Source organism: Schistocerca nitens, chromosome 10 (genome assembly GCF_023898315.1).
Source record: "Schistocerca nitens isolate TAMUIC-IGC-003100 chromosome 10, iqSchNite1.1, whole genome shotgun sequence".
Classification (NCBI taxonomy): Eukaryota; Metazoa; Arthropoda; class Insecta; order Orthoptera; family Acrididae; genus Schistocerca; species Schistocerca nitens.
In genome coordinates, this window is record NC_064623.1 from 111,758,817 (window position 1) to 111,772,229 (window position 13,413).

At 47.0% G+C, this 13,413-nt stretch overlaps 1 protein-coding gene across 1 annotated transcript in view; it reads left to right on the forward strand.

Moving 5' to 3' along the window:
• The first annotated feature begins 5,422 nt into the window (after window positions 1-5,422).
• LOC126210215 (general odorant-binding protein 72-like) overlaps window positions 5,423-13,413 on the forward strand; it is an 87,320-nt gene continuing 79,329 nt past the window's right edge. Inside the window, exon 1 of the mRNA XM_049939399.1 lies at window positions 5,423-5,533. Within this exon, the coding sequence (XP_049795356.1) occupies window positions 5,465-5,533 (69 nt within the window). The 5' untranslated portion in view covers window positions 5,423-5,464. The remainder of the gene's footprint in view (window positions 5,534-13,413) is intronic.

The window sequence follows — 13,413 nt, forward strand, 5'->3', positions numbered from 1 at the left end:
AATTTGATGTGGTACAGAAACCGCACACAAATCCGACAAAGTGCGATGCGGTACAGACACCACATCAGCGAAACACAAAAAAAACAATGAACAAAAAATATATACACTGAAAACAAAAACTGTAGTCATGCGCCGCTACTTAAAACTAAACGCGGAACTACCAAAAAAAACTTGGGTATTAATCATTAAAAAAATAGAGAGAAAAAAAATTGAATGTTCCTACTAAGAATCCTGTTTGTTTATCAGAGATTCACAGGAAAGATCCAAGGCCAAGGGTCGCCATATTATGCGAGGTGCCGGGGCTAGTAGTGTATTTATCACTAAATTCTACTAGAATCCACATGTGTAAATCATGCTCTAAGCCCCCCCTATTCTAACTCCGACTTTTGCTGTTGCACAAGGATAAAACAAATACGCGAACTGACTCTAATCAACCCTGCTAGTGGAGTAGAAGAGAGTTTGGCACCTGCAATAATTTAATTTGATAAATAAGTTAAATAAACAAAGGTTTCATTAGCATAGTGAGGAATGATAGGGTTGCTCTATTGATTAACAGAAAGAAAGTTCTGTCCAAAATAACAATATGGTTTATTAAGATTAAACGCAGAATAGTAAAAGAGACACAGGAAATATAAAACATCAAATTGGCTAAAATTGGAGATTCATACAAACACAGTAAAGGTGAAGTTGTCCCTAACTTAGATCGTGAGGTTTAAGACGAAGTGGTATGTGGAGCCAATTCCTTTCCACTCAAATCTCAAGAGAGACACACAGCTAACCCAATAGTAATTGCTGCTACTCGAAACTGAACAAAGTTAGAAAAGGATGAACAGGCGCGCTCTGCTGAGCTCTGATTATCACCTAGGAAAATCCCTATCTGCCGGTGCTGCGGACGTACATTACCAACAGTCTTCTTATCTCCCAGAACACGATCTGGCGTACCGCAGGCGAGGGCTGGTTGCTCCGACGTCCTCGACCGAAAGGCGACTGCCGACTACCAAGAGCACCCGTACAGGCCGAACACCGAACATTCCCGCCCCCACGACAGTGGCCGTGGTTACGTTCCAATCAGCAACTCGAAAACCGGCGGAAATTCCACTCCATTGCCGGAGCACTACCATTCCACCAATGGAGATTCTTGGCGCCAATTTCTGTGCTGATTTTGCAGAAAGTGCGGGAATTTTCCCGCCACAACTGCGTGGGTACACAAGTCATTCCCACGCCTCGCTGGTAGCCCGCCAGAAAGTGTTTTCGCAAAGTTTCTCTGAAGTAACGGAACCTCTAGCCCAGCCGCTACTTCACACCCCAGCGGGCGTGTCTCTTGACAATGTCGGCGTCTGAAAAGCATTCACTCGACTGCCTCACACACGTCGGCTTAACTCTCTCCAGTTCCACAGAGCCCGCCTGTCACCGGCCCACCCGGGTGACGAGAGACGCTGCGTGGGAAGTACGCGTGTTAAGGAAAAGCAACCCTCCACCGCATGCAACTAGAGAGGAGAATCGTAAGATAGAAATATGAGAGGGGGCTCATGCCACCTCTCATGTTTTGTGCAATCTCACGGATTAAAGTTTACGGCCCCTTTTTTCTTCTGCGAAAAAAACGTTACAGGACACGTGTATCTGGACATGCTGGAAAATTGGCTCATGCCACAACTGGAGACCTACAGCGCCGACTTCATCTTTCAACAGGATGGTGCTCCACCGCACTTCCATCATGATGTTCGGCATTTCTTAAACAGGAGATTGGAAAACCGATGGATCGGTCGTGGTGGAGATCATGATCAGCAGTTCATGTCATGGCCTCCACGCTCTCCCGACTTAACCCCATGCGATTTCTTTCTGTGGGGTTATGTGAAAGTTTCAGTGTTTAAACCTCCTCTACCAAGAAACGTACCAGAACTGCGAGCTCGCATCAACGATGCTTTCGAACTCATCGATGGGGACATGCTGCGCCGAGTGTGGAAGGAACTTGATTATCGGCTTGATGTCTGCCGAATCACTAAAGGGGCACATATCGAACATTTGTGAATGCCTAAAAAAACTTTTTGAGTTTTTGTATGTGTGTGCAAAGCATTGTGAAAATATCTCAAATAATAAAGTTATTGTAGGGAACAGCTCCTGCCGGACGGGGACAAGCTGTGAGCGGCTCCATTATGCTCTAAGGAACGTTCACATGGGCATCCATGAGTACAGTGGAGCTCGTGAAAGGCACCATTAAGGCCAAGAAGTACCGTACACTGGTTGCAAACCACGTGTATCCCTTAATGACGATCTTGTTTCCGACGGCAGTAGCATTCCTCAATAAGATAATGCCCCATGTCACAAGGCCAGGAGTGTGATGGAGTGATTCGACGAACACAGTGGCGAGTTCCAATTGATGTGCTGGCCCCTCAGCTCTGCAGATCTGAACCCAAGCGAACACATCTGGGATGTGATTGGCGTCAGAGGTCATCGCCTACCCCCGTCCCCGGGATTTACGAGAACTGGGGAACTTCTGTGTGTAAATGTGGTCCCAACTCTCTCCAGCGACCTGCCAAGGCCTCATTCTTTCCATGGCACGACGTACTGCCGCTGTTGTCCGTGCCGAAAAAAAAAATAGTTCATATGGCTCTGAGCACTATGGGACTTAACATCTGACAAGGGAACCTCCCCATCGCAGCCCCTTCAGATTTAGTTATAAGTTGGCACAGTGGATAGGTCTTGAAAAACTGAACACAGATCAATCGAGGAAACAGGAAGAAGTTGTGTGGAACTATGAAAAAAATTTGTAAAGTATACAAACTGAGTAGTCCATGCGAAGATGGGCAACATCAAGGACACTCGGAGTCAAGGAGCGCGCCGTGGTCCCACGGTTAGCGATAGCAGCTACGGAACGAGAGGTCCTAGGTTCAAGTCTTCCCTGGAGTGAAAAGTTTAATTTTTCATTTTCAGTTTATGTGACAAACTCTTATGTTTTCATCACTTTTTTGGGAGTGATTATCACATCCACAAGAAAACCTAAACCGGGCAAGGTAGAAGAATCTTTTTACCCATTCGCTAAGTGTACAAGTTCGGTGGGTCGACAAAATATTCCTGTCAATTGACGCACATTCCGTCACCAGTGTCGTATAGAATATATCAGATGTGTTTTCCCGCGGAGGAATCGGTTGAACTATGACCTTGCGATCAAATGTTTTCGGTTCCCCTTTCGTCTACTAATCGCACGGTTTTGCGGTGCGGTCGCAAAACACAGACACTAAAATTATTGCAGTGAACAGAGACGTCAATGAACGAACGGACAGATCATAACTTTGCGAAAATAAAGAAAGTAAAATTCTCAGTCGAGGGAAGACTTGAACCAAGGATCTCTCGTTGTGTAGCTACTCACGCTAACCACGGGACCACGGCGCTCCTGAGCTCAGAGTCTCCTTGATGTTGCCTATCTTGCACATGGACTACTCAGTTTGTATATTTTACTAATTTTTTTCACGGTTCCACACAACTTCTTCCTGTTTTGTCGATTGATCTATGTTTAGTTTTTCAAGGCCTATCCACTGTGCCAACTTATAACTAAATCTGAGGGGGGTGCGATGGGGAGGTTCCCTTGTGAGGTCATCAGTCCCCTAGAACTTAGAACTACTTAAACCTAACTAACCTAAGGACATCACATACATCCATGTCCGAGGCAGGATTCGAACCTGCGAGCGTAGCGGTCGCTCGGTTCCAGACTGTAGCGCCTTGAACAGCTCGGCCGCCGGCCATTGTGGCCGAGCGTTTCTAGGCGCTTCAGTACGGAACCGCGCGACCGCTACGGTCGCAGGTTCGAATCCTGCCTCGGACATGGATATATGTGATGTCCTTAGGTTAGTTAGGTTTAAGTAGTTCTAAGTTCTAGGGGACTGATGACCTCAGATGTTAAGTCCCATAGTGCTCAGAGCCATTTGAACCATTTGAATCGCACGGCCACTGCGGCCGGCGTCCATGCCGAAGGTGGACATAGCGACTATTAGGTAGGTGGTCGTAATGTTTTGACTGATCACTGTAAATGTGTGGTGTCTGCTCTGTTGGACATGTCCGACAGAACCGACACCACACATAAGTTACACGTATAACAACTGTAAGATTGACTGCTGTGATATCGTCGGTGCAGAGGCACAATAGGGCCCAATCCTCTTGGGGGAATATAGGAAATGCTGCGAGAAAATTAGTTAAAATGGGCAGGGACGCAACTTATGAGTGTGCAATAAGTTGAGAATTTGGGCTCGACGTGAAGCATTCTCGGATAGCCAAAGCGATTAAGGTGACTGCTCACGGAAAGTGGGGTATCCTAGTTCGACTCGCGGTCTGGCACAAATTTTCATCTTTCGCCATTGAATGATTTCAATGGCATAGTGCGGCTGTCGTTGATACAACCCTTGACATATTAAATAAACTTCTTGTTTCTTCCGTTATCCCACAGTATAACACATCAATTTGTCTGGAGGAGGGTCATTTAAGATGGTATGAATTGTAAGGTTCGGGGCTAGATTGGCGGATTGTTGGCATTGCAGTTCAGGTGGTGTAATGTTACTTATTATGTGTAGCCAAGGCATTGATGTGGTTTTTGTGCACCTATAATAATGCTGATTGATTCATTCAGATGGCTGTCCAGTTTCCTTGTACAAGCACTGTGTTGCCATACTGGGACATAGTACTCAGCAACTGGGTATATTATTGCCAAAGCTGCATTGCATCCAGTGGATGCTTCAGCACCCTTGGTTGTGTCAGCCAGTTTCCTTCTGAAGTTGTGTCTTTAGCCTGAAGCTAGTATATTCCAGGTGTCTTCTGTACATTATAGACCGATCGAGTGTGACACCAAGCTACTCGGTCTGTAACTGTGTCTGATCCTGTGTCGACAGAAATTCACACTGAGCTGATAGTTTGCTGTTTGAAAGTGGAGATTTCTGCCTTGTTTGTGTTTGATTTGAGTCTCCATGCTTTGTAATCAATACCGAGAGTTTCTAAGTCTCTAGACATTTTCTCCTTCCTCAAGCGTAGACTATTGCATGGTCACTGACATGGCAAAACGTTTTGCTACTAGTGTTAGGCATGTCACTGTGTAGGTTGAAGAGCAAGGGTGCTAGAACTGATCCTTGAGGAAGTCCTTTTTTTTTGCATAAATAACTTACAAAAAAACATGAGCTTGAGCCGTTGTCCACCCAAATGCGAGCCAAGAGCCTCAACAGCGCGCCAGCTCGCTCTGTCGTGGCCCTTGATGTCGGACATCCATCTTGTCACGGTCGTTTCCTCCACTGCCGTCCTCCCAGCACACACGGCAGTACAGGAGACCTACAAGGGCCAGTCACGCCCCCCACGTGTAATTACTGGCGGTAGTCTATCATTTTCCAGCGGCAAGGACGCGCCGTCTTCTCATAAGGAGGCACGCAGCTCCCGTAGCGATATTCTTCCCCAGCGTTCTGTGCGACCATCACCTGCAGCAGCCACCATGGACAAGGGTACCTCCGCGGCGCTCACCGCCTACCTGCTGATCGTGGTCGCCGCTGTTCACACGCAGGTGCTGTCTCTAGCTACACTCGTATCTTCTCTGTATTGCTGTTAAAGACAAGGCGCCTCTGCTGTTTCCGTAGCTGAGTGGTCAGAGTGTGTGGCTGCCATACAAAAGACTAGCATTCCATTCTGACTACTGCCAAGGACCGCAAATGGATTACCAGCACTTCTCACTTCCGGGAGAAGCAGAGTTCGATTTCCTGACCCAACCATACAGATTCAAGAATTGGTGTCTGGAATTCCCCCAAAGGGAGTAGAGAATAGGAATCTGGATTGAGGAAGAGGGCATGCTAGGGTAGTCGGTGCATTCGTCAAAAACCACTGTGCCAGGGTGGAGCTGTCGTTAGCGCATCTGCCTAGTGAGCAGGAGATTTGGGTACGAATCCCAGCCTTGGTAAAATTTTCATTCGTCACTTCAATCTGCGTATACAGGGCACAGAAAGCTTGTCACGAAATTTTAACCCTGGGTAGATGATACCAGTAGGGAGCAAAATTACTAATGTGGTGTAGGTCGACAACGCACCGTTTTTGAACTACAGAAACTTGGCGCCACGCGCTCCGATTGGCTGTGGGATTGCCCTGTTGCCGTTCATCAGTTGACGGGCAGCGCTATGGTTGCTGTTCACACATACAAACTTCCCTCGCTCCATCGCTGCCCCAACGTGATACGCACACGTGTCGAATAGGTCATGCTCTTTGTCTCCACCTCTCGTCATAGGAATTCGGAGCACACGCACGTCACCTACGATTTAGTCATACAGTAAGCATGGCGGCACATTATTCATTCGAGACCAACGAGATGTGGTTTTTGTGTATGGACTAGCTGACGGTAATGCGCATGGAGCTCGACGGTTGTATGAGGAGCGGTACCCAGCAAGACGCTACCCACACCCACAAGCGTTTACAGTAATTCACCGGCGACTTGGCGAAACAGGCTTGTTACCGGGATATCATGTTGATGCTGGAAGACCTCGAACACTACGGATGCTGCATTTGAAGAGCCTGTTCTCGAGCGCTTCGAGCAAGCACCTCCGACAAGCACTCGAGCGGTTGACGCGACTTGGGAGTCACCCATCAGTTAGTCTGGGAGGTTCCGAGGGATGACGGCCAGCTTCCATTTAGTTTCCACCCGTCCGAGACTTAAATCCTGTGGCGGACTATGAACACAAGCTAGGGTTTTGCCAGTGGTTTCTGCGACTTGTTGCACGAGATGCCGACTTCCCCACCATTGTGTTGTTTACCGACGAGTGCACCTTCCTTCGGGATGGCCTTTACAACATTCGAAATGTTCATTACTGAGCAAGGGGAAATCCTCACGTCAGATACATCCACGGACGCCAGGAATGATTTTTGCTCATCATTTGGGTAGAAATAACGGCGCAAATTGTCTTCACTTTTTGCAAGAAACTCTACCCGGCCTGCTGGAAGATGTTCCCCTGGACATACGGCTATGCATGTAGTTGGAGCACGATGGGGCGTCCACACATGTCGTGAAGTGCGCGGATATTTAGATGAACTCTTCGACAGCCGGGCAATTAGCAGAGGTGCTCGTAGGACATGGCCCCCGCGATCACCAGACCTCACGCCACCGGACTTTTTCCTGTGGGGATTCTTCAAGTTTCTAGTTCTCCCTCCTGGACGCGAACCACCTAGAAACGAAGAGTAATTAATGGATCAAATTCAACATGCCGCCAATCACATCAGGGTAATGCCGGGAATCCTTGAAAGAGTTCGAAAAAACACCGTTCGTCGTTACCAAGTTTGTGTCGCGTCAGACGGTCGCCAGTTCCAGCACCTGCTTTAAGTAAATGATGTCCTAGCTACAAAAAGGCCCTTTTCACGGCCGACTCAATTTGTAAAAGACTAATAGCTGTTGACGAGTTTGTTCCCGGTACGTCTTATCATGAAACTACAATGGACGTTTCGAGACCCCGGCTGATTCCCCCCAGAGTGCAAGCCTGGTGCGCTACTACGGAGCGTAAGGGCCGCCTGGTATACATCGCAATCTCCGGCAGGCAAAGCATTCACAGTCATGCGTTGTCCAGAGCATTCGGCAACAGGACAATCCCGCCGCCAATCGGAGTGCCTGGTGCCAAGTTTCTGTAGTTAGAAACGGTGCGTTGTCGACATACACAACATTAGTAATTTTGGTTCCTACTGGCATCAGATGTCCATGGCTAAAATTTCATGACACTATTTTTCTCCTCCCTGTATACAGCGAAGTAGAGATGATTTAAAAATGCAGACTGCAATAGCAAGAAAAGCGTTTCTGAAAAAGACAAATCTGTTAACATCTAAAATACATATAAATGTTGGGAAGCCTTTTCTGGTGGTATTTGTACACAGCGCAGATTGGTAAAGAAGTGAAACGTGGGCGATAATCAATTCATACAGGAATAGAATCAAATTTTTTGATATATGGTGCTGCAGAAGAACGCTGAAGAGTAGATGGTTAGAGGAACTACTGTCTCGAATTAGGGGAAAAAAGAAATTTATGACATAACTTGGCTAAAATAAGCGATCAGGTGGTAGGACACAACTAGTGGTATCAAGGAATCGCCAGTTTCGTAATGGAAGAAAGTGTGTATGTGTGTGCAACGGGGTGAGTGGGTAAGGAGTGAGTGTAGGTAGAGACCAATGTTAAATGCTGTAAGCAGGTTCAAATGAATCTAGTCAATGTAGGTTGCAGGCGTTATTTAGAGAAGAAGAGGCTCGCACAGGATAGAGTAGGACGGAGAGCTCCACCAAAGCAGCGTTCGGAATGAAGACCACAACAACGATACGTTATTTAAAATTATTACGTCTTACCTACATCTTACTCTGTACCATCACCTTCGAAGTAGTCCCCTTGGAAGCGAATACAACCGCCCCAACGTTTCTGTCCCATATGAACTGCGTCCTGCAAGTCTCTCTTTGTTAAGAAGTTAAGCTCCGTCCGCGTTTACGCCCGAATCTCCTCTGCTGTATCAAACCTGCGTCTCTTCGGTTTGATTTCGATCGCGGGGAAAGAGTAAGAACCCATTACGAGCTTAGTGTGGTGAAAAGAGGGGGTGAGGAACATTTGACATCTTGTTTTTATTCAGAAGTTCCTCAGTAATGTTCAGTGTATGCAGTTGTGCATTGCCATGGTGGAGCACCCAGCTTTTCGCACGTCACTTCCGTCGTCGTTTCCTCCTCGCGTCCCGCATCAAACGTCTTGCAACATAGTGATAGAACGCTTTATTGACTGCTCGACGAGGGGGAACAACTTCTTTATGAACCGTCAAAAAAGCCGACCAACAACGACTGAAAACAACTCATGACTTGTCGAACATTTTTGGGTAAAGAATGACTCCTCCATTGCGACGATGATTGCTTAGTTTCAGGATCGCACTCATAAACCTAATCGTTGAAACTAGTGACAATCTGTGAAAGAAAGCCTGTATTGTCTGGAAGCAGTTGTTTGAGTTCTTCTGATCATCTTGAAACAGTTGTGGCCAAAATTTCGCCGCTATCCTTCCCATGTTCAACTCTTCTGACAGAATACTTTCACATCCGCCATCCCCAACGTGTCGCAGAGGTCTCGGACGGTGTGTCTACGAACCTGCAGAATCAGATCCGTCACTTCCTGCACATTTACGCCAGTCGACGGGCGACCAGAACGATCATCACAAAGCAATGTTCGCTCGTTTTTTAAACCTTATATCTGTCCTCAAGTCTGTGTCTGAGCTAAAGCGTTTTCTGAAAAAGCTTACATCGACAGTTTAACACGAGTTTTGACACAGACACGCTATTCTTTCAAGTGAGACATTGCAAACCGCAAGCTCACTTAAACAGCACATTGGAAATAAACTCACCAATACCAACCAGACCACTCAGGTTGCAGTCGCTAACCGCTCTGGTTCAGGGAAGATGTATGGGGGAGACGCCTAGCGGTATTTTAGTCTGCTGGTGACCATTTGCGCACACAAGAAATTACTGGTGCTTATCGATGCTACCTCGTAGGTTTTCTATGGTTTCCTTAATTCGATTAAGGCGAATGCTTGAACGGTTCCTTAAAAAATGACACAGCCTTTTTCCTTCTTCATCTTTCTCCTATCAGGGATGACCCCGTTATGAGGGAACTCTAAATGACAATTTTCCTGCCTAGCTTACGATGAACTACAATAAGGTCCAGCAACGCAGTTGGGCCCTTCGGTGGTAGCACAAACTCTCCCGTTTTCAAAAGTGATAAGGACAATATGTTGCAACAGTCCCTTATTATATACACTACTGGCCATTAAAATTACTACACCACGAAGATGACGTGCTACAGACGCGAAATTTAACCGACAGGAAGAAGATGCTGTGATAGGCAAATGATTAGCTTCTCAGAGCATTCACACAAGGTTGGCGCCGGAGCCGACACCTACAACGTGCTGACATGACGACAGTTTCCAGCCGATTTCTCATACACAAACAGCAGTTGAACGGCGTTGCCTGGTGAAACGTTCTTGTGATGCCTGTTGTGTAAGGAGGATAAATGTGTACCATCATGTTTCCGACTTTGATAAAAGTCGGATTGTAGCCTATTGCGATTGCGGTTTATCGTATCGCGACATTGCTGCTCGCGTTGGTCGACATCCAATGACTGTTAGCAGAATATGGAATCGGTGGGTTCAGGCGGGTAATACGGAACGCCGTGCTGGATTCCAACGGCCTCGTATCACTAGCAGTCGAGATGACAGGCATCTTATCCTCATGGCTGTAACGGATCGTGCAGCGACGTCTCGATCCCTGAGACAACAGATGGGGACGTTTGCAAGACAACAACCATCTGCACGAACAGTTCGACGACGTTTGCAGCAGCATGGACTATCAGTTCGGAGACCATGGCTGCGGTTACCCTTGACGCTGCATCACAGACAGGAGTGCCTGCGATGGTGTAGTCAACGACGAACCTGGGTGCACGAATGGCAAAACGCCATTTTTTCGGATGATTTCTGATGGTTCAAATGGCTCTGAGCACTATGGGACATAACATCTGTGGTCATCAGTCCCCTAGAACTTAGAACTACTTAAACCTAACTAACCTAAGGACATCAAGCACATCCATGCCCGAGGCAGGATTCGAACCTGCGACCGTAGTGGTCACGCGGTTCCAGACTGAAGCGCCTAGAATCGCACGGCCACACAGGCCGGCTTTTCGGATGCATCCAGGTTCTGTTTACAGTATCATGATGGTCACATCCGTGTTTGGCGACATCGCGGTGAACGCACATTGGAAGCGTGTATTCGTCATCGCCATACTGGCGTATCATCCGGCGTGATGGTATGGGGTGCCATTGGTTACACATCTCGGTCACCTGTTGTTCTCATTGACGGCACTTTGAACAGTGGACATTACATTTCAGATGTGTTACGACCCGTGGCTCTACCCTTCATTCGATTCTTGCGGAACCGTACATTTCAGCAGGATAATGCACGACCGCAATTTGCAGGTGCTGTACGGGCCTTTCTGGATACAGAAAATGTTCGAATGCTGTCCTGGCCAGTGCATTCTCCAGATCTCTCACCAACTGAAAACGTCTGGTCAATGGTGACCGAGCAACTGGCTCGTCACAATATGCCGGTCACTACTCTTGATGAACTGTGGTATCGTGTTGAAGCTGCTTGGGCTGTACCTGTACACGCCATCCAAGCTCTGTTTGACTCAATGCCCAGGCGTATCGAGACCGTTATTACGGCCAGAGGTGGTTGTTCTGGGTACTGATTTGTCAGAATCTATGCACCCAAACTGCGGGAAAATGTAATCACATGTCATTTCTAGCATAATACAGGGTGATTCAAAAAGAATACCACAACTTTAGGAATTTAAAACTCTGCAACGACAAAAGGCAGAGCTAAGCACTATCTGTCGGCGAATTAAGGGAGCTATAAAGTTTCATTTAGTTGTACATTTGTTCGCTTGAGGCGCTGTTGACTAGGCGTCAGCGTCAGTTGATGCTAAGATGGCGACCGCTCAACAGAAAGCTTTTTGTGTTATTGAGTACGGCAGAAGTGAATCGACGATAGTTGTTCAGCGTGCATTTCGAACGAAGTATGGTGTTAAACCTCCTGATAGGTGGTGTATTAAACGTTGGTATAAACCGTTTACAGAGAATGGGTGTTTGTGCAAAGGGAAAAGTTCTGGACGGCCGAGAACGAGTGATGAAAATGTAGCACGCATCCAGCAAGCATTTGTTCGCAGCCCAGGAAAATCGACTTGCAGAGCTAGCAGAGAGCTGAAAATTCCACAATCAACTGTATGGAGAGTCCTACGAAAAAGGTTAGTTATGAAACCTGAACGTCAACTACCCGAGGCGATGGATCGGCCGCCAGGCAGCCCGTGACAGAGCACTTCATCACTGGCCTCCAAGAATCCCTGATCTTACCCCCTGCGATTTTTTCTTATGGGGGTATGTTAAGGATATGGTGTTTCGGCCACCTCTCCCAGCCACCATGGATGATTTGAAACGAGAAATAACAGCAGCTATCCAAACTGTTACGCCTGATATGCTACAGAGAGTGTGGAACGAGTTGGAGTATCGGGTTGATATTGCTCGTGTGTCTGGAGGGGGCCATATTGAACATCTCTGAACTTGTTTTTGAGTGAAAAAAAACCTTTTTAAATACTCTTTGTAATGATGTATAACAGAAGGTTATATTATGTTTCTTTCATTAAATACACATTTTTAAAGTTGTGGTATTCTTTTTGAATCACCCTGTATATTTATCCAATGAATACCAGTTTATCTTCTGCCTTTTTTCTTGGTGTAGCAAGTAGCGTAGGAATTGTATTCGCAACTGCGAATATGAACCACCATCGCCTGTATATTAGAATGACGACAGTGAAAGTGTGTGCCGGACGGGCTCTCGAACATGGATTTCCCGCTTTACGCCACGCGTATCACTGCCAGATCCAAACTTCCGTACGTCGTCGTCCATATGTCACAACCTGCACTCGCACGTTGCGTATACTGATCAGCGAAAACATTACGTCCACTGCCCAGCGCGACTTTGGATGCTGCCCAGTGGCACTGAGGGCACGTGGCGTGGTAAACAAAGTATGTAGGCGAAGCAGACACAGACGGTGTATGACCCTAGTGAAGATTTGGGCTATAAATTGGGAAAATCCACTGAGCTATGCTACCTTCACAAAGTGCAGATTATTATCAAGCAGAGCCTGTGAACTAGTATTTCGAGAAGGGCGAAATTCTCTACTGCCGTGAGAATTTATGGAGAGAGGTAGCGGCTAAATGGTTGGACATTCACGACCCTTCACAAAACTTGGTGTTCGGAGGCTTGTCTGCTCTGTAAAATTGGATAGCTCGTGATGTGAGCATCTCTGCTGAAAGAGCACAATACTAGTGCATGCACAAGTGTTTTGGATCGTACCGTTTATTGTACACTGTTGATCATGGAGCTCAGCAGCGGACCACCTCTAGGTGTTCACACGTTGACCAAACGACATCGTCAGATACGACGACTGAGGGCACTGGACCATCGGGATTCGACCACCGATGGTTGGACATTCACGACCCTTCACAAAACTTGGTGTTCGGAGGCTTGTCTGCTCTGTAAAATTGGATAGCTCGTGATGTGAGCATCTCTGCTGAAAGAGCACAATACTAGTGCATGCACAAGTGTTTTGGATCGTACCGTTTATTGTACACTGTTGATCATGGAGCTCAGCAGCGGACCACCTCTAGGTATTCACACGTTGACCAAACGACATCGTCAGATACGACGACTGTGGGCACTGGACCATCGGGATTCGACCACCGATCAATGGAAACGTGTCGGCTGTTAGGGTGGGTCACACGTTTGTTACATTAGGTCGCTGGTCGTCTTCAGAAACGCCGTCATTGAGGTGATCGGCGGCATGAA